General features: G+C 42.0%; 1 protein-coding gene and 1 non-coding gene across 6 annotated transcripts in view; both read right to left on the bottom strand.

Annotated features, from left to right (window-relative positions):
- Nucleotides 1-229: 229 nt before the first annotated feature.
- TRNAS-UGA (transfer RNA serine (anticodon UGA)) lies at nucleotides 230-311 on the bottom strand. The gene has a single exon. It is a non-coding gene; the product is annotated as a tRNA-Ser (tRNA).
- Nucleotides 312-4,658: 4,347 nt separating this feature from the next.
- SPATA13 (spermatogenesis associated 13) overlaps nucleotides 4,659-21,340 on the bottom strand; it is a 42,151-nt gene continuing 25,469 nt past the window's right edge. For all 5 annotated transcript variants that reach the window (XM_072134310.1, XM_072134312.1, XM_072134314.1 and 2 more), the window contains 9 exons: nucleotides 17,543-17,679; nucleotides 16,500-16,679; nucleotides 16,220-16,405; nucleotides 15,797-15,976; nucleotides 15,389-15,621; nucleotides 12,430-12,559; nucleotides 11,585-11,957; nucleotides 9,696-9,770; nucleotides 4,659-8,051 (listed from right to left, as the gene is read on the bottom strand). In XM_072134310.1, the coding sequence (XP_071990411.1) occupies nucleotides 7,870-8,051; nucleotides 9,696-9,770; nucleotides 11,585-11,957; nucleotides 12,430-12,559; nucleotides 15,389-15,621; nucleotides 15,797-15,976; nucleotides 16,220-16,405; nucleotides 16,500-16,679; nucleotides 17,543-17,679 (1,676 nt within the window). In that variant the 3' untranslated portion in view covers nucleotides 4,659-7,869. The remainder of the gene's footprint in view (nucleotides 8,052-9,695; nucleotides 9,771-11,584; nucleotides 11,958-12,429; nucleotides 12,560-15,388; nucleotides 15,622-15,796; nucleotides 15,977-16,219; nucleotides 16,406-16,499; nucleotides 16,680-17,542; nucleotides 17,680-21,340) is intronic.

Here is a 21,340-nt window from a genome sequence, read left to right as displayed (position 1 = left end):
ATTAATAGCTGTAAGTCTCCACACACCTGCAAGACGGCCTTAATTGGCAAAGTCTCAGTAAGCAGAACTCTTACCTTCTGACCCTACCATTACATGTGTCATTTTAGTCACTCTTACCTTTGCTCAGGATTGTACTTTCTTATCTCTGGAAACTTGCATGCTGGACAGGGGAATTCAAAGAGAAAGATTTAGTCTGGCTATGCTATGCTCTCAGGACAGCAAACTTAAATGTAGTCGGCAGGATTTGAACCTGCACGGGGAGACCCCAAAGGATTTCAAGTCCATCGCCTTAACCACTCGGCCACGACTACTACATTTACTTGGGGCTCTTTCAATAAAACTTTTACCTTTGCTCGGGTCCTGTCAAAAGCTCTGGATCACAAACTCCTTCTTTCTGTGCCTAGGAACACCATGACTTGCCACGCTGCTCTTTATGGTCTGTTCCACTGTGGGGGCCATCCAGGATGCCTGGCGTCTTATGAATTGCTTCAAAGACGTCTTGAGGTACGCCAGGAGGCGCCTCACCATGCACAGAGCAACTTTGTCCATCCAGGATTGTCCTCGGTTAGTCTTGAGCCAGCTTTTTCCGCAGGATGGACTTAGAAGAAGAGGACTGACAGGCCACTTCTTCACTTTTCACTTGTGGACTTTGCCTTTTTTTGTTTTATTTTGATTATGGACTTTATTTAGTGAGTTTATTTAGGGAGTTATTGAGGCATCCACGAAGTAGAAGACTTACCATCCTCTCCTTCCCCCCTACCTCCCTCTTGTGTCTCTTGTTATTTTTCAATAAAGCTTCAGGACTGTGACATTTTAACCCCTCCCCTCCCCCCTCCCATCTGTTTTCCCAGTTGCAGGTAGTAGCTTTAGTTGAAAAATGTATGTTTTTTGTTTGCCTGAGCTAGAATGCTAGAGTAGCACTTTATTCTGCTTTAGTGTTAGGATAGGTGCTCGGGGGGTATCTTAATTTATTGTGTGCTTTGTACAAAGCCCATGATACATCATGGCACACGCGGTCTGTGAGTTTTACTGTGTACTTGTGAATAAAAGCTCTTTCATTAAAAAAAATGTAGTCACTTTTATCCTATTTTTATTTAGGATTTGGTGGATCGCTTTTGTGTCCTTTCTTTTAAATCCTTGTTGTACAAATGACTCGTCAACTTCATTCTGTGGGTCAGTGCAATTATAGTGATAGAACAGGTAAAAGTAAGCACAAAAGTGTAAATCAAGTCGTTTTTTGGATGTATAATGATACCCCTTCCCACATATTCTGGTGGTAGCATTTGCCCACTCCAACTTGGCTTTCAATGTGTTCTGATACGTTGTCTACTATAATCATTACACAAAATTTGGGGGCCTGGTTCAGATCTTGTGTTGGCTATGGGCATCAACAGATGCCCTCCAATTAGGTCTATGGGAGCAACAAAAATACCTGACATGGCAATTGTCGAGACTCTCGTAGACCTGGATCTAGAGCGGCTGCACATGCTCTGCAAACTCTCTGTTTGGCCTGGCGGCAGTAAAAGGGTTGTCAAGATGGGCTATGTCATAAATATTAAGAAATGGAATACCCCTTTAAGTTTTACCTCTGCAAAGTGACCAGAATTCAATCTCATAGTGCCGCATTTATTAGAATTATCCAGAACTTTGTGTAACCCAACAAATTCTACAGGATGCAGAATAGATTCCATACCTAATACCAGTGCAAAATCGATGTCTATAGAATCTAGATTTCTCACCTCTCCCTCCTGGTTAATATTATGTTGTATGTGCCTATTGGCAACGCTGTATCTCTGGAGCTTCAGAACATCAGTATAATCTTTATTGGAAAACAAAGCGTATAATGTAGACTCGCTGGGTGATTTGCATACTTGGCGTGAATATTTTGCTTCCAGATTGCTTTGCTTTTTATTAAACTAAATGTCTGAAATCTGCTGTGCACCCAGTGTCTGTGTGGATGATAGAGCTGGCGCTGTTCTGACAGGTCCACTTTAAGAAGTGAAGTGTATCTGACAATCTGCCAGGACTACGTAGCAGTAAATATTTAAAGAGCCGTCTCTCAGATGTTACGAGTTGTAGATAAATGTACAACATGGAAACAGGGCGGCATCGAAACGTGACAAGACAGAGCGCAGGGGTCACGGCGCCTCCGCCTGGTCCCATAACATTACTGCATATTTAATCTGATAGAAATGGACTATTATTTCTGTCATGGATAATAAACGGAAGGATACACAATGGCTTTTATTACATCACATTACTACGGAATCAGAATTTTGGGTTTATTGTTGACGAATAATGGGAAGTTATATATATAAATGTATAAACCTAAATGTTGTATATATACAACATATATATGTTGTACAGCAATGACCACTTCAATTACAGTCCAAAGCATGTAGGCTGAGAGTTGTAGTTGTTAATAAACAGGAGGTGGACAGAGATGATAGCTATGGAGCAGTGCTTCTCACCAGCGATAAAAATTAGGTTCCCTCATTATTCTGCACCTTAAGGGATTGTCCCAAGTTGAATCAGTTACACTGTGATCCGGCGGAGCCTGAAAGCGAAGACCTTTACAGATCCAATCAATACTATGGGAGCATCGGAAATTGCAGAGCGCTCAGGTATCTCTGACACTCACATAGACAGTGAATGAGAGTGCCAGAAATACCCACACGATGTGCTCAGCAATTTGCAACACTCCCATAATAATGATTATCAGGGGGGGGGGGGGGGGGAGTCCGTTCTTGTTATCATGGGGGTCTCAGCAGTCATGCCTATAGACAGAGGATAACAATTGTACTTAGGACAACCCATAATAACAATGTGAAAGCGGAGTATTAAAAATCGTGTTACTAAAATAAGCAGCTCCAAGTGCTAAAACAAACGCAGCAGTGTTACAATGTTAGCGTTATCGGAAACCTCCTAACTAACACTGTTGCGCTGTACATTACAAACACCTCTGCTCTCAAATCGCTCACTCCATAGGCTGGCGGTGACTGCCGCGCGTCATGCAGCATTCACTGCCCCTAATCCCGCCCCCTCATGAATACGCCAGTGCAGCAGTGTTAGCACAGCAGCTGCGTTTGCTTTAGCATTAGAAGCTGTTTACTTTAGTAAGCAGCTCCTAGTGCCGTATTTCAGGGTAACAGCTCCTCTTTAAGTTATGCCCTATCCACATGATGGGGGAGACCAGGGTGATCAGTGAGGATTCGGCTGCTTGGACCCCCATTGATCACAAAAACAAGATCCCAGCAATCTGAAGAACAGAGATCCCATTTTCAATGAGTGGAGGGTCAGGAGGAGCATGTCGGAAATCGCAGAGCACATCACTCATAGGGGCCTATTAACTAAGGTCCTGCGGCCACATTTCCGTCAGGTTTTCCGACGTTTTTGGGGATCCCACCAGGGATTGTGTCGCACGCGATCAGATTGTGGCGCATCGGCACCGGCTTTCACGTGACACAAGCCGAGGGGCGGGCCATCGGACGATCTGACGGATTCGGACAACGCGCAGGATTTAACATGTCAAATTGTGTCACAAGACAATGCACTTACATGCACCAGGAAGCAGAAGGTGAACTTTGGCGACCTGAGCGGGGAAGAGACACATGTAGGATCTCAGGCGCACGATATTAGTGAGTCACGCCGGACTTCATCCTCGTTGGGTAGTCCAGATCGGGGATTGCGACAGGACCAGGTAAGTAAATATGCCCCATTATCTCCAGCACTCGGATACTGGGACTACCAAAGATAGCTAAGCGCTGTGCTCAGCAATTCCCGAAACTACCATACGGAGTGGAAGGGGATAACCTAAACAGTTGGAATTAGTCTTCAAAAAAAGAAGCCATTTTTTTAATCTCATAAAACCATTTTTGGTTAACATAAGTAAATCTACCATCAAAATCAAGCATGGATAAACACTTACCGTATTTTTCAGACTAAGATGCTTCTTACTATAGGACACACCCCAGATTTAGGATTCCAAAAAAAGGAAAAATATATATTTTTACACATATATACACAACGCATACAGCTCAGCTATACAGACACACACCCTGTCTCTCCCTCCTTCTGACTGATGTAATCTCACTACAGCAAATTAATTTTCAGCACACAGTGGGAGGGAAGGGTGCTCCTGCACAGTGTAACAGCCTGTGCATCTGCAGCACGGAGGGGCTCCAGGAACTGCCCAGGTAGCCCTAAAGTCTCATTAGCATAATTTAAAAGCTGATTAATTTAAGGTTACCACGGCCTGGATCTATGAGTAAGTGTCCCTGGTTTATCATGATGGATTTTGATGGTAGAGTTCCTTTTATTTTCTCATTACGATGACTTACCAAGCATGCTTTTAACCACATGGAGGTCATACCTTTTCTTACACAATATCAACTTTAGAAATTTTTTTGTGATTTGGGAGAAACTTTAAGACTTTGAATAGCAGATGGATAACCCTGCAATATAACGTTGTAAGACCTTGTAATAGGGCATCCATAGATACATTGGGGGAACTTGATCAGAATCTGGATACTTTGGGGAACTAGAACACTTTTGCAATCAGAGCTCAGCTTCAGTTTTATAAACAGCTGTAGACAAACAGAAAATTCAACACACTCCAAAAAAGTATGAACGAAAAATAAAAAGTCACACACGACGGATACTTGCAAGTTGCTTGCTAAAATAACAAGCCATTTTTTTTAGACATATTTAAGAAATATTCCAACCAGAACTTCATCAAAAGTCCAGTGAAATGTAACAGTAAAATAAAGTCCATCATGGAAGAGTCACAAAAACTACAGTTCATTACAAACAAGTTGAAAAATTGGTTTCCTATTAACACTGAACTGAAAATAACACATTCCAGTGCTAACACGCGCAAACGAAATCCGGGTAGGTTCTTCTGCAAATCATCAAAAATCTCCTCCTCGCATTACTGGATCTGGAGGGGGGTGGGGGGGGGGCAGAGGGGGCTTTTTCATTATGAAAAATAGTCACAACAGAATAATAAAACTGTATGGTTACCTATACAAAATAAATAACAAGTCTAGCGATCAGAGGTCCGCTCGCTTTAGATACAATGGTTTGAGATATACAATGATTTTACCAAGGCGGCCATTTTGTCTTCAAGGAAGATCATTTGTTAAAGTATATGGTAATTTGTATCCAATATTTCCTTATCCTCTACATGTTTATAGGTAGAAGGTTTTTCACATGGCGGTTTTAGTGTTCGCAGCATCTGGACTTCCAATAGTTGGCCCAAGTGAACTTCATCCGAGAACCCCAAGGTGATTTACGTCTTTGATAGAACCATGGGAAGTCTGGGTGTTGCGAATTCAAGACAAACCCTAAAGTACCCGCTTTTATAAAGCACTGGGAAATAGGGCCAATGTCAGCATGATGGTGAACTGGTTAATTAATACTATAAAGGTGGCGGGTAACAACAGATCATTTTTGGGTGCAAGTCAAAAATGATAAGAAGATCCCCAGTTCAATTTGATGAAAAGGTAGAATATTTGGACAACTCTACATTAATCATCCAACCCTCCCTATAAGAAATCTGTATAATCAGTAGGAATGATGTTATCGAACAGATTGTTATATAAATGGATTCGACTTAATTCTTAATATGTACATATCATGGTCATTACATTGCTTCTATTATGGGCCAAAATTCATTTTCCTAATAGATTATTTCCATTGTTTTTCAAAAATTTAGTTTGGGTTCTTTTCATTTGAAGTTTCTCCTTACACGCACTCCAGACTACAGTATATAAGCACCCTGATATCTGCAGGTGTACTTCTTGTGTATCTCCTCCTAAGTGGTTAAAAACACTCATTTCAGCCTGCAGTGAGTGCAACAAGCCTCTACAGAATTTTTAATACAAATCAATAGAGGTAAATCATTTTTAGCCCTTAATAGATGCAATAATAATGAGTAAATAATAGCCGCAATTGTTTACATAGCCTTTGATAATTATCCATTGCAATTCCTGCTCTTTTGATGTTTAGGACTCCAGTGGGTAGTCCTACTCCGTAACAGTAACTGAGTAGTATCGTTTAGATCTCTAGGTGTGGGTGGTACACCACTGGCAAAACTGTGTTATCCTACTGCAGGGCCTCAATAGAGGAGCAGGACTTAAATATTCATGAGTTATGCTCTACCCCACAGACCTGTTGAATAAGCTGTGAGGGTGCGTTCACAATAGCTGAGAAGATTTGCCTGACTACATCGTTTTTAACATTGCATTTTACAAAACATAATGTTAACAGATGTGCCCACATGAGTTATGTAAACACAATGTTAACAGCAATGTAGTCAGGCAAATTTTCTCAGCTGTAATACGTTTCGAAACACGTGCGTTAACGCCACGTGTGAACTCACATTGAATGGAGTGTTCCTTTAACCCTGTTACACAGCTGATGTTCCTTTTCTTTTCTGCTGCTACCTCTAACTTTCTAGTTTACCACGGATTGCAAAAACCAAAAGTCAGCATGGCCAGGTGGGGTTAATACCCGTCATAGTTCTAGTCACAACACAAGCACGTGTCTTGTCTACTAGGTGCATCTCCAGTCCATATAGATGTACAAAGAAATGACTATCCCAGTACTAATTCTCAGTATCAGCAACTATTTTAGTGACTGATAACACAGGATGACAGTAATAGGGAACCTGTGCCCCCAAGTGCCTGGCATGAATGGCGTGCCTATGTGTATGCCCACCAGTGCGCCATTCAGTTATGTCTTGCAGCAATGAAATAATCCCAATAACTAGAAATTATTTCCTCTATGTGGGCGGAGAGGGGGCATGGGCAGTGGTGGAGTGGGGTGACGCAGGGCTTTCCTGCCCGGAGCCCGTATACTCGCTATAGCCTGTGGACTTTCATGACTGAAAATTTGCAGGTTACGCCACAATTCCACAACAGACAGGGCCTGAAATGCATGCTATATAGCCTGGTGGCCAGATACATCTAGTGTGGTGTGTCGGGCTGCACCGAAGGGGTGGGAACTTCACCATACAACAGCGTTGAGCAAGAACAACATATGAACAACCTACCAATCTGCCCTGATATTCTTTTGATGCCCTCTCAGATTGTCCACCTTCGAGCACATGGACTTACTAACTGGCCTGTATGTACGCAGGAATTACTCCCACTCACATGGTGTGGCTATATTCACATAACCGTAGGGGGAAAGTATATACGGCCGCAAGCTTGCAGCTGTATATACATCCCCCATAGGCCAGCAAGGGGTGCACGAAGCGATGCGATGCAGCACACGTGTGGCACCGTACAGCTCCGTGTACAGTGAAAAGATGGGACATGTTCTATCTTTCACAGCGTTACGGCACCATGTATCCGTATGGAGAGGGGAAGGGTCAACCTACGGTTTGTGTGAATGTAGCCTGAGGATGTGTGACCACTAAACATGTTACATGCCAGCCTTATGTGCATATACTATGCTGATCTCACATGTGTCTGGGTTCCATCATTAACATCACTTCCTTGACAAGAAGACAATGGCCACCAGTCAGCATTACCGTCTAACCAGCCATGATTATCTCCTGATGTTTTTGGCTGTAAGAAGCTCATAAAAGCTGAACATCACTAGAACCAGACTATTAAAAATATATATTTACACATTAAAAAAAAAGCTCCATAAAATCATAACCAGTCCACGAATAAATAAAATATTATACAGCAATACCCCCAGAGTATCCGATCAGCATTTTCACAATATCGTAATTTCCCTCTTTTTTTTTTTTGTCGTTGCCATCCTCTAGAAATAAATGTGACCATAAAACCTTCACTCTCGAAACACTGTAAGTGTCCTTCACATATATACAGTAGTTCTCCTTCATGTCGGAGGTCCTCATTTCTTGAAGGGTGTGAGCTTTGTGATTGTGTTCCAGAATGGAGAAGTCTTCCTCTTGGGCTCCGCCAGGGAGAAGACCTGCTGCTGAGGGATACTGGTAGGGACCGTGATGTGGCGCTGGTGGATCGGGTGCAGGTTTTGATGAGGAGGGACTGCAGGGATTCCATTGTATGTCACCCCTAGAACAGTAGACAGAATTTAAATAATTAATAAGCATGAAGAACCTTTACTATACTATTACATTAAAGGAAACCTACCAGTTAGAATGGCAGGGGTAAGCTGTAAGTACCGAGCACCAGCTCAGGGTGAGCTGGTGCCGGTAATTACTTTCGTTAGTGTTATAAACTGCGGTATCGCGGTTTTAACACTTTTTAAACTCTAGACCAGAACAGGCTTTGGCGCTGCGTGCGCACGATCGTGCGCGCGCCTACATAGGAAATAGCGGAGATGTTGCGCGTGCACGGTCGCGTGCAGCACCGAAGCCTGTTCTGGTCTAGAGTTTAAAAAGTGTTAAAACCGCGATACCGCGGTTTATAACACTAACGAAAGTAAGCACCGGCACCAGCTCACCCAGAGCTGGTGCTCGGTACTTACAGCTTACCCCTACCATTGTAAATGGTAGGTTTCCTTTAAGAAGATCTAAGCACACAACTTTATAGTGTGATCTACTTATCAAAAAGGAATAATAATCCAATTTCTTGTCATAATGTGATCTTTAACCTTCAATTTTAACAGCCGTCACCTCTACAGTCCATGTCTGTGAACTTGTAGTCATCTCAAAGAATAGCAACCTAGCTTCTGTGACTCACTCCACCCCCTCCCTCTCCATAGAACTTCAGTATAATCTAATATCTCTGCAAGTTTTTATGAATACAGAGAAGAGAAGGACAGATGATAAGAACTAAAGCTAGTTATGAAGGTAAAACTTTGCTCACCTCACATTACAAATTATATATTTAACCATATTACACCACTTAAGGCAAAGAGTTTTTAAAGGTTTGTGACTCTTTAGCACTGCATATTCGATTGTGATATATTTGATGAAACTAGGAAAACAACAAAAAGTGTTGAGTGTCTAATACCATTTTGTGGACGCAGGTGGCACTAGAGAGATCATCCACTAGGTGGCACTACAGAGGACACTTTTTCTTCTGGGTGTGACCTAATCTGCATATAATTTTCACCCAGAAAGGATTGACTTATAAGGCTCTCTTGCCAGCAATGGCAGCCTCCACTCGTTGGTTGGTTGATTGATAGTTGGTCCTGCTGAAATTGGAGAGTTTGGCCAATGTTCACATAATGTGGTAGCTGGTAATAGCAGGATGAAGAATGTCCATGCTCTGATTATTATTAGTTCATGTTGTTTGGAAACTGATTACAGAGGAGATGCCAATGAACTACAAGTTATCCCATTTACATACTGACTGCCAATTATAAAAATGACTGCTGAATGTCATAGGGTCGGGGTTAGATCCAGCCCCAGGCCTTGGATACACTGGGAATCAGTGGCTGGGCGTGCAAACATAATTAGGAACAGTCTCCAAGCAAATATTGATTTCCTTCTGTCTAGTACTAGTATTACATTTTATCTGGTTCTGGTGCAATCCGTGGCATGTCCTGCATGTGAACATCTACATGTATGAGGAGGTCAAATCTGATACCATGTGCGGTGGGGGGGAGGGGGGCATTGATCATAACTATGTCAAACCATCAGAGCCATGGTACAACTTATACCATAAAACAGTCAAAATATTATCATTCAGTATCGAACACTGATAAACATGGCACGGTTTGAGACAGTATTGTGTGGACAATACACTCACCTTTCATCTTCCCCTGCCTGGACTTTTTTGCATTGTTCATGGCTTGTTTCTTTTGGTCTTCAGATAGTTCCATTCCTAATAAAAAAAGACAAAACCCATAATTGTTATCATGGTCTCCTACAGAAATGTATGTATAGGTTATGTATGTTTCGCCACAAAGCCTTTATTCCCAGGATGGAAGCAGGTTAAGAACTGTGCAAATTATTCAGGCCATTGGCTGACAATCCATCATCATTATGTCTATAGCTCCAGAAACATCCACAATACCTAGGGTTCTCACCACAAAACAGGAATGAAGAAAGTAAAAAATGGGCACAAAACTGCCCCAGAAGTCCTGCAGAAGTAGGGCACATCAGGGCCCCATTCTTCCAATGGGTGGGACACCCAAAAATCATACACTTATTCACCATCCACAAAAGCATCTAATGTAGCACAACCCCTTCAAGCCTGCTGCAATCAATACAATGGGAAAAATACATAAAACACAGCCAAAAGACACAGGTTATCACTGCAGAAGATTATAGTTACCAGTGGTGATGAGAATATAAGGAGGAGAAGACAAGTACAGGCTTATATTAGCGGGCATTTCCTCAAAAGCAAAGTAAAGCGTCCCAGAATAATGAAGCCGTCTAGAATCAGGTATTAGTATATATAGAGATTACGGGGGGAGGAGATCTAAACCGCACGTTTTAGTTGCTTCATTTGGAAAAATTCCGGCAGTCGGAACATTCCAGGAAGGGAACCCCCCCTACACACAGCAATACCTGAATACTGCTACAGCCAAACGTGACTCAGCCTTATCAAACTTGTGAAAGTCCAGTAATTCCAAACAATTTCCATTCCTCTTCGTGGCAGCAGATGATCACGATCTTACACACAGTTACTTTCATGGTCATTTTTATTAGTGTTCACTCAGACGTGGCCAATATTTTGGAAAACACGTAGATAACATCAGACATAACACAACAAATCTGTCAAAGCCTACTCATCGGGGAGAGGACTACCGAAACGGTAACTAACAACCATCACAACACTGCCTCTAAGTGAGATATTGGGTGGGATATCTGCTATTTTTAGTTGGAGGGTTATCCTCATATGTAAAGAACTGCAGCCCTTCGGAAAGTGATTCAGATAACCCTTAGAATAATCCACATGTTCGTGTGATGTGAGCAGGTCTCATAGGATCACACCCATCTATGATCCTCAGAGTGACTACCTTCTTGTAGGATACTACCAACATCATTATAAATGAATGACTTGGGAGTCCTTGTCAGTGAACAGGGTTTTGTCTGGGAAATGCAGACCATGGATTGTGTTCCTGAGAAAGATGTGGTTGTGGTCAATGGTCCTTAAAAAGGGGTTTCTAGGAATCCTAGAAGACCCTGCACGACTGGGGTGCCAAATAAATTGAACTGTACTTATCCTGCTCTGACTCTCGGTTCCTGCCTCCCGTTGATACTTTGTGTAATTGGCCCCTATGCCCCGAAAAAGTCCTGAAGGTCATAGGACCCAACTCAGTCAATCTGTGTACTCCTCTGATCAGAGGAATTAACATCCCTTAATACGATCAGCGATTGGCTGGGGACTTCCAGCTGGGAAGAGGTACTAATGCCTAGAGTGTCGGGAAACATGGAGCTGGAGAAAGAGAAGTATTTTTTTTTTGGTCGCCAATCCCCACAGAGTTTTCCAAGATTAATGGAAAACAACTCTAAGCCTAGTACTTTTAGCGCCGGTGAATGCTTGGGTGTATCACACTAGGAAGACTCTACAAAAAAGACATGTCACCCTAAACTTTGGGTCATAGGAGTATAGGTGGCACAAGAGTCCCAGAGGACTTCTCTCATCTTAGGTAACACTTTTTTGGATAACATAAATCATAGACAACTTACCCATATCCTTATCTTCCTGGACTCTCTTTCTTTCATCTATAAATGCTTGAAGCCATCTCTGCTTGTCCTCCGGCTTCTTGGCACAAAATAAATGCACTTCATCCGTTTGCCTATTCACCATCTTAAAAGCGTTCTTAATGTTGAGATTGAAGTCTCGGTCCTTTCCATCTTCCACATCAGCAAATTCCATCTCATCCATGTCTATCCTGCCTTTGTAATACAAGATATCCCTACGCAACAAGTCCTTCTTGCAGAAGACCAGCTGGTGATCAAAGAGGAAGAAAGTCCTTTGTTGACTCTTGCCTTGTTTGAAGAGTTTTGTTAGTTCCCCTGAATGGATCAACTCAGAACTCCGGGCCAAAATGTCTTGTCCCTAAAAACATGGAAACATATCATCACGTTGATGTCTGAAGATCTTCCATTCATACATTCATATCAATGTTAACAAACCATTGGCTATTTCTTTGACAGGAAGTTTCCTACATGTTCCTGGCTTGTTGATTGCATATTTGATACATGATATTGTTCTGTTGGATCTATCCCAAGTATATGGGCAACTTTACTATAGAAGAAGTGCATGTTATCAGAATGGTGGACCACATTGTCACCGAGACAATATTACTTCAATATGGAAAAGGACAATTCAAGGACTTCTTTATCTACTGGTGTAGTGTAAAATTATGGGAAACTCTTTCGGAAGAGAAGAAATAACTGGATTATACAAAACAGTTCCAGTCAGAGAAGTTACGCAATCACTAAACCGATCACTTTTGGAATTTTTACTTCCCGTCACGTTGAATAATTTTCAATGTTTTCATCACAAAGCCGGGAACCTTAGAACTCACCTCCCACCCTACAATGGAGACCTGCCAGCAGGCAATCTTGTCAATGCTCTCCAAGCGTCGTTTCCGCTCATTAATTAAGCAGGCAACATTTTTCATGGCTTCGTAGGCTTCTTTTATTTTATTGTAGTCCCTGCAACATAAACAAGGAAATGTAACAAATGTCCCTGCAGAATACACAGGACAATGGGAACAATCTATGGGAATCTAACCACTAGCACAGCCAATCAGTTCACTGCTTTACTCAAACTAACTTTAGAAAGTGGCAATTTTTAGGAAGGCCTCCTACCCTACCAGCACATCAGGACACTTGATGGTCATGAATCTCCAGTATTTCTTAGGAGAAAGACAGGACCTTGGACCTTACAATGAGAATGGGGTTCTGTCTATAGTCCATTATCAATGAATTATGGTCTTTGTATTTTCTACAGTTCTGAACTATCAGAGCAAACTATTCACTTTCAAAGACAAACAATAGAGAACTGTCCATACAGAGAGGGCGAGAAGTTGATTACAATATGGGCAATTTGAGCAGTAGTCCGCACCCCATGGCTACCCAGACCACCCACCATGCTTGATTCTCCACTGAATTTCTCTCAACACACGTGTATACAAAAGCCCTTTCAAGACCCGTTGAGAGTCCTTTAAAGGTCCATGAACTTCAGAACTGAAGGCTTACAAAAGGGATACTGTCCACTCCCAAGTAACTTGGTTCTAATACCGTTTATAGGAAGTTAATGTCAAACAATTAAAAATAGTTTCAAACAGACCAGGGCATGTGATAGTCTTAATTGCCTCTGGAGAGGACACAGTTCCCCTCACTATACATACGGAATATATGTAGGGCATTGCCAAGAGTTAAGTGGAGAAGGGGAAAGGTTCTTAAAGGGAGAATGCCAGCAGATAACTATAAGACAAGCAGAATTTCAACACCCCCCCTTCTTTCCCGTAAAATTTGTCCCCACCCCATTCACATTACATGGATGGCTGCATCTGAATGCACATTCAAGTATGTAAGGCCAACTATAGATTGTATCTGTTAGAACAATGTAAGATTATAACACAAAAAGGACTGGATGCAAATTTGACATATTAGCAAGAAGAAAAGACAATGTAGCAGCCAGGGGTGGAATACCGTGCATAGTTACAAATGATATGTGGATGCCATAGCGGTGACCAGTGCCCTGGATGGTATTCACACCAAGTCTCTGAATATCTTACATATTCATATTTTCCCATAAAGAAATTCTTAAAGATCAGGGTCAGGAAAGCTGCACTCTCTCTCTGGGTACGGGAAGAATAGAATAGTCTATTTTGTAGACCTTCTCCACTTTCCCCCTGCTGAGCTCCAGCACAACCCAACACTGCTCCCATTGTGTTCCCGAGAGGACCATCGGTTTCCCCAGATAGAGGGAGGTCCGCGGTCATACGATACATCAAGAAATAGGGAGTGATAAGAGGGAGAGAAATTAAGAATATCATTTGGAGGCAAAGGAACCGCAGCGATGAGAGACATCAAAACAACGTTAGAAGCCAAGAGAGATGAATGTGTCAATTCAGGAGCGAACACTGACAGCTTGTACTTAGGCATGAGAAAGGACTTGGAGATTGTTCCAGAGAAGATACACAACACAGTGTGTGTACTGGATACATATAGCTTTCTTTACTTAGACATTAGAGGAGAACTCCTGGAGTCAGATACTCCCTGCTCGGTCTTTATGCTTTTCCAATATAAATAGAATAAACCACATGTATAAAACATACACTACAGCAGTGTCACACGTATGTATATATGTGATAGAGCCGTCTTTTATACAGCAAGGTACATAAAACAAGGTGTCATGTAATAAACCATTTATATACTGGTTTAGGAGAACCAGGCACAGATTATCCTAAATTTAAATAAAAAAAATCTTTATCTTGTAAGATAAAGAGATGTGGCTTAGTAGGAAATGGGTGCGACTCAAGAGGCCTTTTTCGTAAACCTGCTAAACATATTAGAATTTTTTTTACACTGCACTACCCTTAGAGTTGAAGTTTAGAATAACAATTGCTTACATGTAATTTTTAAATTCACTGTGTATGGGCGAGGTAAATCAGGACTCTCCCAGTCAATTACTGTGTGTGAGTGGGGTAATCAGTACTCTCCCTGTCAATCACTGTGTGTGGGCGGAGTAACCAGGACTCTCCCAGTCAATCACTGTGTGGGTGGGGTAATCAGGACTCTCCCAGTCAATCACTGTGTGTGGATGGCGTAATCAGGACTCTCCATGTCAATCACTGGGGGTCATTTACTAAGGGCCCGATTCACGTTTTTGCGACGGGTTACCTGAGTTTTTCCGTTTTGCGCGGCATGCACGTGACGGAAATTGGGGGGCGTCCGTAAAAAAACCGGACGGATTCGGAAAAACCGGCGCATTTTAAAAAAAAAAAGTGTCGCTCGACACGCGCTTACCTTCATCCAGGATGGCTCGTGAACTCCAATGCATTCCGATGCTCTTCAGCGCAGCAGCGACACCTGGTGGACGTCGGAGGAACTGCCATAGTGAATCCCGGCCGGACCCGAATCCATCGCAGAGAACGCGCCGCTGGATCGTGAATGGACCGGGTAAGCAAATCTGCCCCACTGTGTTTGGGCCGGGCAATCAGTACTCTCACTGCCAATCACTGTGTGTGAGTGGGGTACTCAGGACTCTCTCTGTCAATCACTATGTGTGGGCGGGGTAATCTTGACTCTTCCAGTCAATCTTTGTGTATAGGGGGAGTAATCTGGACTCTCATAGTAAATCACTGTGTGTGAGTACTCCGTACCCTCCCTGTCTCCAGTCTAGTCCAGATTCGCTATTTTCTTACAGTAAAATAATTCTATCTACAACTAAAAGAAAATTCTGATGCACAATTGTTTCTTAATCCGTTAGTAGGAGGCATCTTAGTAAAAGTAATTTAGCGGTAAATTTCCTACCTGTGGTCCTGGGTTGTGTACTTGAGCAGTTCGGCTAGCTGCAGAGGATACTTGCAGATCTTCTGGACGGGAGTCAGCAGGAAGCCATCAATAGCAATATCGATCATCTGTTGTAGAAGACGGCAGGCCTCAAAGAAGTGGCGGTACCTGCTGTGCTTCATTAGGTTGGAGAGCTCCAGGCAGGCGTTGGGGTGGTTGTTACAGTATTCTGAGTAGATTGAAAATCCATCATGCTACATGTGTGTATAAAAAAAATAATAGAGCGTCAAAATATATTATTACCACTAGTGAAAAAAGCTATGACGAGTTTCAATTTTCTTTTAATTTGGAAACCCATTTAAGCCTTGAGGCTTAATGGATGAGCATTAAATTGAAGTTCATACATGGAAATCCCACAAAAAAACTCACATTTTCCAGAAAGCAGACCCCAATTTCACTCAGGTGAGGCTCGTCTTTGTTGTATTGCTTCTCCAGGTTTTTGTAAAAAGTTTTCTGGAACCTATAGACCTCTTCAATGTTGCCAAAGATGGTTTTGAGTTGTGCTTCGGTGAACATGCTTGTGTGCTTACGACACTGCTTGATGTAGCCCTAAGATTAAGAACAACATCATCAGATTTTCCAAAAATTCAGATAATGAATGACACTATCACAACACAATTCACCGAGCATTAAAACATTGCAGAGAAACTCATGCCAACATACAAGACAAATCCACAAACTGATTTAGCAAGCGCTGTGTAGCGCTGCGTAATTTGTGTGCGCTATATAACTAAAGGAATTATATAGGTTAATCTAAGATGTATGGTTGGGGCTGAGGAGCCTATGATGTACCTCACAGATGTCCTTCAGATGTTTAATGTAGACCCGCTCTGTGTTCATTATCTCTTGGATGACATTTGTTCGCATTTGATCCTTGTTCTCAGTATTCTTGTGACGGATCTTAGCAATATCAGGGTCATGATCTTCATCTTGAAGGCTTCCAGAGTGCTCAGAAACATCTTCTTGATTGACTCGTAACTAAAAATATAGACATCAATCATATTCTTTGTTACTGAACCCAAGGACATTGGGACATTGTAATTTGTATTCAGATGGCTAATAGATTCCTTACCCTCACAAAACTTGCTGGAAACCAAGCTTCGGCATCTCCAATTCGCCCCCACCACCAGTCCTTATTTGAAGCTTCGAGGACTCTTATGACATTTCCAGCTTTGAAGGCCAGCTCCTGATCATCCATAGTGACATGATCCCATAATGCTTCTGCATATACTGTGCTTCCATCACTTATCAGCTGAAACAAGATACATAAGAAATACTATGTTAAATCTACAGAATAAAGCAGCATGCCATAAAAGAAGGAACAATTTTGAAGCCACAAAACTGGATAAGTCTTCTGTGGTTTTGAAGAGGACCATATATACGAGGCAGGGTAATCTACTTTATGTTTATCTCTACAGGAAACATGTCAGAGAAAGATCCATTGAAATCTATAAACTATCCAGAAAACAAGTCCCCAGCCCAAATTTCCCACAGATCTGCCTGGCATGTTAGAATCATACAATCAATATTAAATCACATTTAATGTAACCACATTATGAAAACCATATGCACACTATATTGTCAGAAGCCCTGGCTCTGCAGATGCTACCATTACGCCAGATAATAGGATAAAACAGCTATATAAAATGGAACCCAATGCATACTCCACCTTTGTACAAAATGAACCCAAAGAGGTGTATGGGTGTCATATTGGATCAAAATAACTTGACCATAGGACAACTACATATAGGTGCATGAAGTCCAAGGGGTAGGATAGAATACACAGTCATACGGCACAGGAGGTCCCAGAAGGATCATATGTATCCTATTATATAATAGTTAAAACTATATAAATACCATGCTGTACACCAAACACATGTAAAACATGTCATAGGAAGTAAGACTTTCATTCACCGACACCAAGAACTTAGGTAATGAATATTCTATGGAAATAACAATTACATTGTAACAGGGGAAGTAGCCACATGGGATTCATCACTGACTCAGAGGGTCCATGTGCTACATAAGACAACACCTGTATTATAAAACGGCATATGGTATAAGGGTCCACTAAATAATATTTAGGTGGATTAAGGTAGAGTAGACGATGTATACCTCATTGATGGCCAGCTGCTCCCCTCCTGGCTGCAGATATCTTGGGTTGGCCTGGTAGCGGTCATCGAAGCTGTACTCCTCCTCGCTGCCATTGTCATCAACCAAAGTTGTGGACTCTGCTCCTCCATCTGTAGAGACTACAGGAGATCCAAATGGTAAGTAGGTGATCGTCATGGATAAACCTTCCAAAAAAAACCCTTGTATCTGGCTGATGTATCTCCACCGATGGTCAGCACAGGTATGAGGAGAGAGGAGAAGTGACTACTCTGATCTGCTGTAATAGAAGTTAAAGTATCTCCACAACAAAGAACACGACTTTGAGAGCTCGGATTAGCCCCGGCTTTAGTTCTATTGTATACATTGTAATGGAGATGAAATCAACTCTCACAAGACAATAGTCATGTCAATTATCCCCAATGATGACTGTAATCTTGTTATCAATTAATTATAGTAGATCATTAACTTTGTAAATGCTTGTGTCCCTATGAAGCTACATATGTGTATTGTGTGTATATCTCTACTGGGCAACTTTGGTTAAGTGAGTTTAAAGATTAGTCAATATCTAGAAGATTAAAGCTGATCATTACATGGGTATCCCCCAAAACCACCGATTTTCTTCCCTACCATGGTATATGGGAGCGCTCGGCTTTCAGGGGGAGATTAGATCAGATAGTAAGATTTGAACACCCCAGTCCTTGTGTTCGCTCCTTGCACACATTTGGCCAAGCCGAGTGTGCAGGTGTATAAGAAATTGGAACAAGATTTGGTTTGCAGTGTATTGCCAAATTCACATTCTTTGCCCATATTTAATCCACAAGGGTGTAGCATCCCCATTCCAGGCCTATGCAAAAGGGATCCCAAATATCATTCTCATAAAAAATACTAAATTCCCCATTGTGGGCTTATTTTCCTGCAACATTTTAGCAATTCCTACTATTCAATATTCTTCTACCACATGGCCGCACATTGGGGTCAGCGTTACATGCATATTAATGTATATGGAGGAGGGAGGGGGCGGCTCGGATAAGTGATAAATCTACGAGGACTGGTTCACTATTCACTTGGGGGTCACGCTCCTTCTCCATACACATAAGACACTCATCAGATGAGAATACGGGAGCTAAGGGCATTATTCTAATGTGTATGGCCGGCTGTGGGCTGATCTTCTCCCGATTATTGACCCATGCAAAATTCTAGAGCACAGAGTATTTCAGGAGCCATATCTTACTGTACAGATTATACAGCTCAGTTACAGATAGATATTCACTTTGTTCTATACTCATAATGTGTGTCCCTAATGTTAATCATTGCAGATGTTACCCCAGAAAATACACATCTATGCCCTAATCTGTGGTATAACTGCCTTTGGTTTTCACAATCCTATCTACTGCGACATGATATAAATCAGGAGCTGTGCACATACTGAGGAGGCCATGGTATGTGGGTGAGTTATAAGACTTCGCTGTGACTGTACTTTAGTCATGGTGGCGTCATGCAGCCGTCTTCAGCATCTACATGACACAAGCCTTTCATTACCGCAGAGCCCCGTTCCCTTATTCCGTCTGTGATGACACATGAATAGGATGATCAAAGCCGCAGCAGACTAATATGTACCCAATATGCCAGAGAGTCTGATGATCAGCGCACAAAGATGCAGAAGCAAGAACAGACACTGGGTTCCTATTTATTTTTATGGAAAACGAAAAGTAAACAGGATAAATAAATCCTAATAATTGACAATCCTAAGCAACATGTACGGGAAAACCAATTATTATGTAATTTATAGTGATCACATTAAAAAATTATAATGTTAATTTGGTTTAAAGAAACAGCTATCCTCTACCAAGTTATAGAGAATCCTGTAAGAATTCATGACCGGGCAAAGCTGCAGGCAGGAGCAGCACTGTAAAGAAATGGAGTTGTGTCCTCACACTGCTGTGCTCTTGGATCTCTGCATTGAGCCAAGGGGAGGGCCTATCACACAGTTTAGCGAGTCAAGAGCACAGCATTGGGAGGACACATCCTCAGTGCATTTGAATAAAATAAAATGTGACTCCATTTTCACAGTGGTTCTTCTCTTGGATAACAGCGCCAAACTATTCCATAGCGCCTCCCTTTGGCTCAGTGCAGAGAAAAGCAGTGTCAGGAAACATCTACATTGCAACTGGAACTACAATGAAACCATTTTCACATTTCTGCTGCTATCAACAGCATTAGTAAGGACATATTCCCTTTAACGGAGTGCTACAAATGACATCTTAAAGGATTGCCTCATATTATGGCAACGTGTAATACTTCTCCCCTCCTGTGGAGGTGCTGTAGAACAATTGGACACGTAAAGCTGTGCTTTATCAGAAGGGATCTTCTAACAAAAACATTACTTGAGTGTCAATTTTCACACCTCTGTTTAGTGTATCGCCTATTATCGCACCCAAATTCTAATCTGCTGCCAACCCCCTCCCACCCTCTAAAACTTTGAGAGGTGTTAACATTTTTTCATACAATACAACAAAAACATCTGGAAAATCCTCTCACAAGGCAAAATTTAAACACTGTCTTATCAATCTCATTATATGACCATGAATGGGGTCATCAACAGAGATGGGAGTAAAGACCACCCCACATATAAGTCTAAAGTTGATGACAATGGGATACTCAATCTACGTCTGCGTTTGTGGCCACCTAATCATCCAAAGGACCTAAATCTATGTTAGAGGGTAGAACTTTGGCCCAATGGAGAACAACCTCCGGTTTACGGCCTAGTTGACATGGGCAGCCATATTCAGAGACATCTGCAAAGAGGGAAGAATTGGGTCCCTACAGCAAATTGCTAAATTGAATGCACATCAGTGGTTTGCTATGGGTAACAACTTAGGCCACTTTTGTAGACAAATCACGGCCCCCAATGCACCTTATAATAACAGTACTAATAAAATCATCCTTTATTAACCCAAAAAACGCCAGGAAACTAGACGCAAGAATAATAAATGACCCAGCAAGGATTTTCTTGCCTGACCTATACTGTCCATTATAGAGAAGGAGGATTTCAGGCTGATCATACTGCAGTATAATGCAGCGCCATCACTCCGGGAGCCACACATCTCATCACACAGAAGGAGGACTGCCGGGGTAAAGTTATACACTGGGGGAGAACTACAAGTCCCAGCATGCACAGTCAGCCACATTAGAGTGGAGAGACTTATATTATAGTTACACATTGGCTGTGGTAGCGATGTATTATCTAGTGATGATGTGGACTTGTAGAATAGTCACCTAAACATGGGCTATAATATCAATTCAATGGGGTCTGATACTCAGCACCACTAACAGTCCAATGGAAAGCACATTCATTGTTATCCAGAAACAGCACCATACATTTGGCAGTGGCTATGTCTGGTATTGCCCTTCTTAAATAGAAGAACAAGAAGTCCGAAGGTTGAAAAAAACCATGTCTGCTTTCTTCCAAAAACAGCCTCACACCTGACCATGGTTTGCACTATAATGGTAAAGGTATGAATCAGGGGCGTAACTTGAGGGGGTGCAGTCGCAACTGGGCCCAAAAGGTTTAGGGGGCCCATAAGGTGTCGATTTCCCATATGAGAAGACAAGTACTATATACCATACATTATAGTCGGGCCCTGGCACAGACTTTGAACTGGGGCCCCATTAGTTTCAAGTTACACCACTGGTATGAATGGAGCTAAGTAGCAATAGCACACAACACCCAAGCTTGTTTTAAGAAGAAAGCAGCCATGTTTTTCAATCTCTGAACAACCCCTTTAAGACTCCAATAGATGG

This window comes from Engystomops pustulosus, chromosome 2 (genome assembly GCF_040894005.1).
Source record: "Engystomops pustulosus chromosome 2, aEngPut4.maternal, whole genome shotgun sequence".
NCBI classification, from domain to species: domain Eukaryota; kingdom Metazoa; phylum Chordata; class Amphibia; order Anura; family Leptodactylidae; genus Engystomops; species Engystomops pustulosus.
This window is presented reverse-complemented; position numbering and strand designations above follow the sequence as displayed.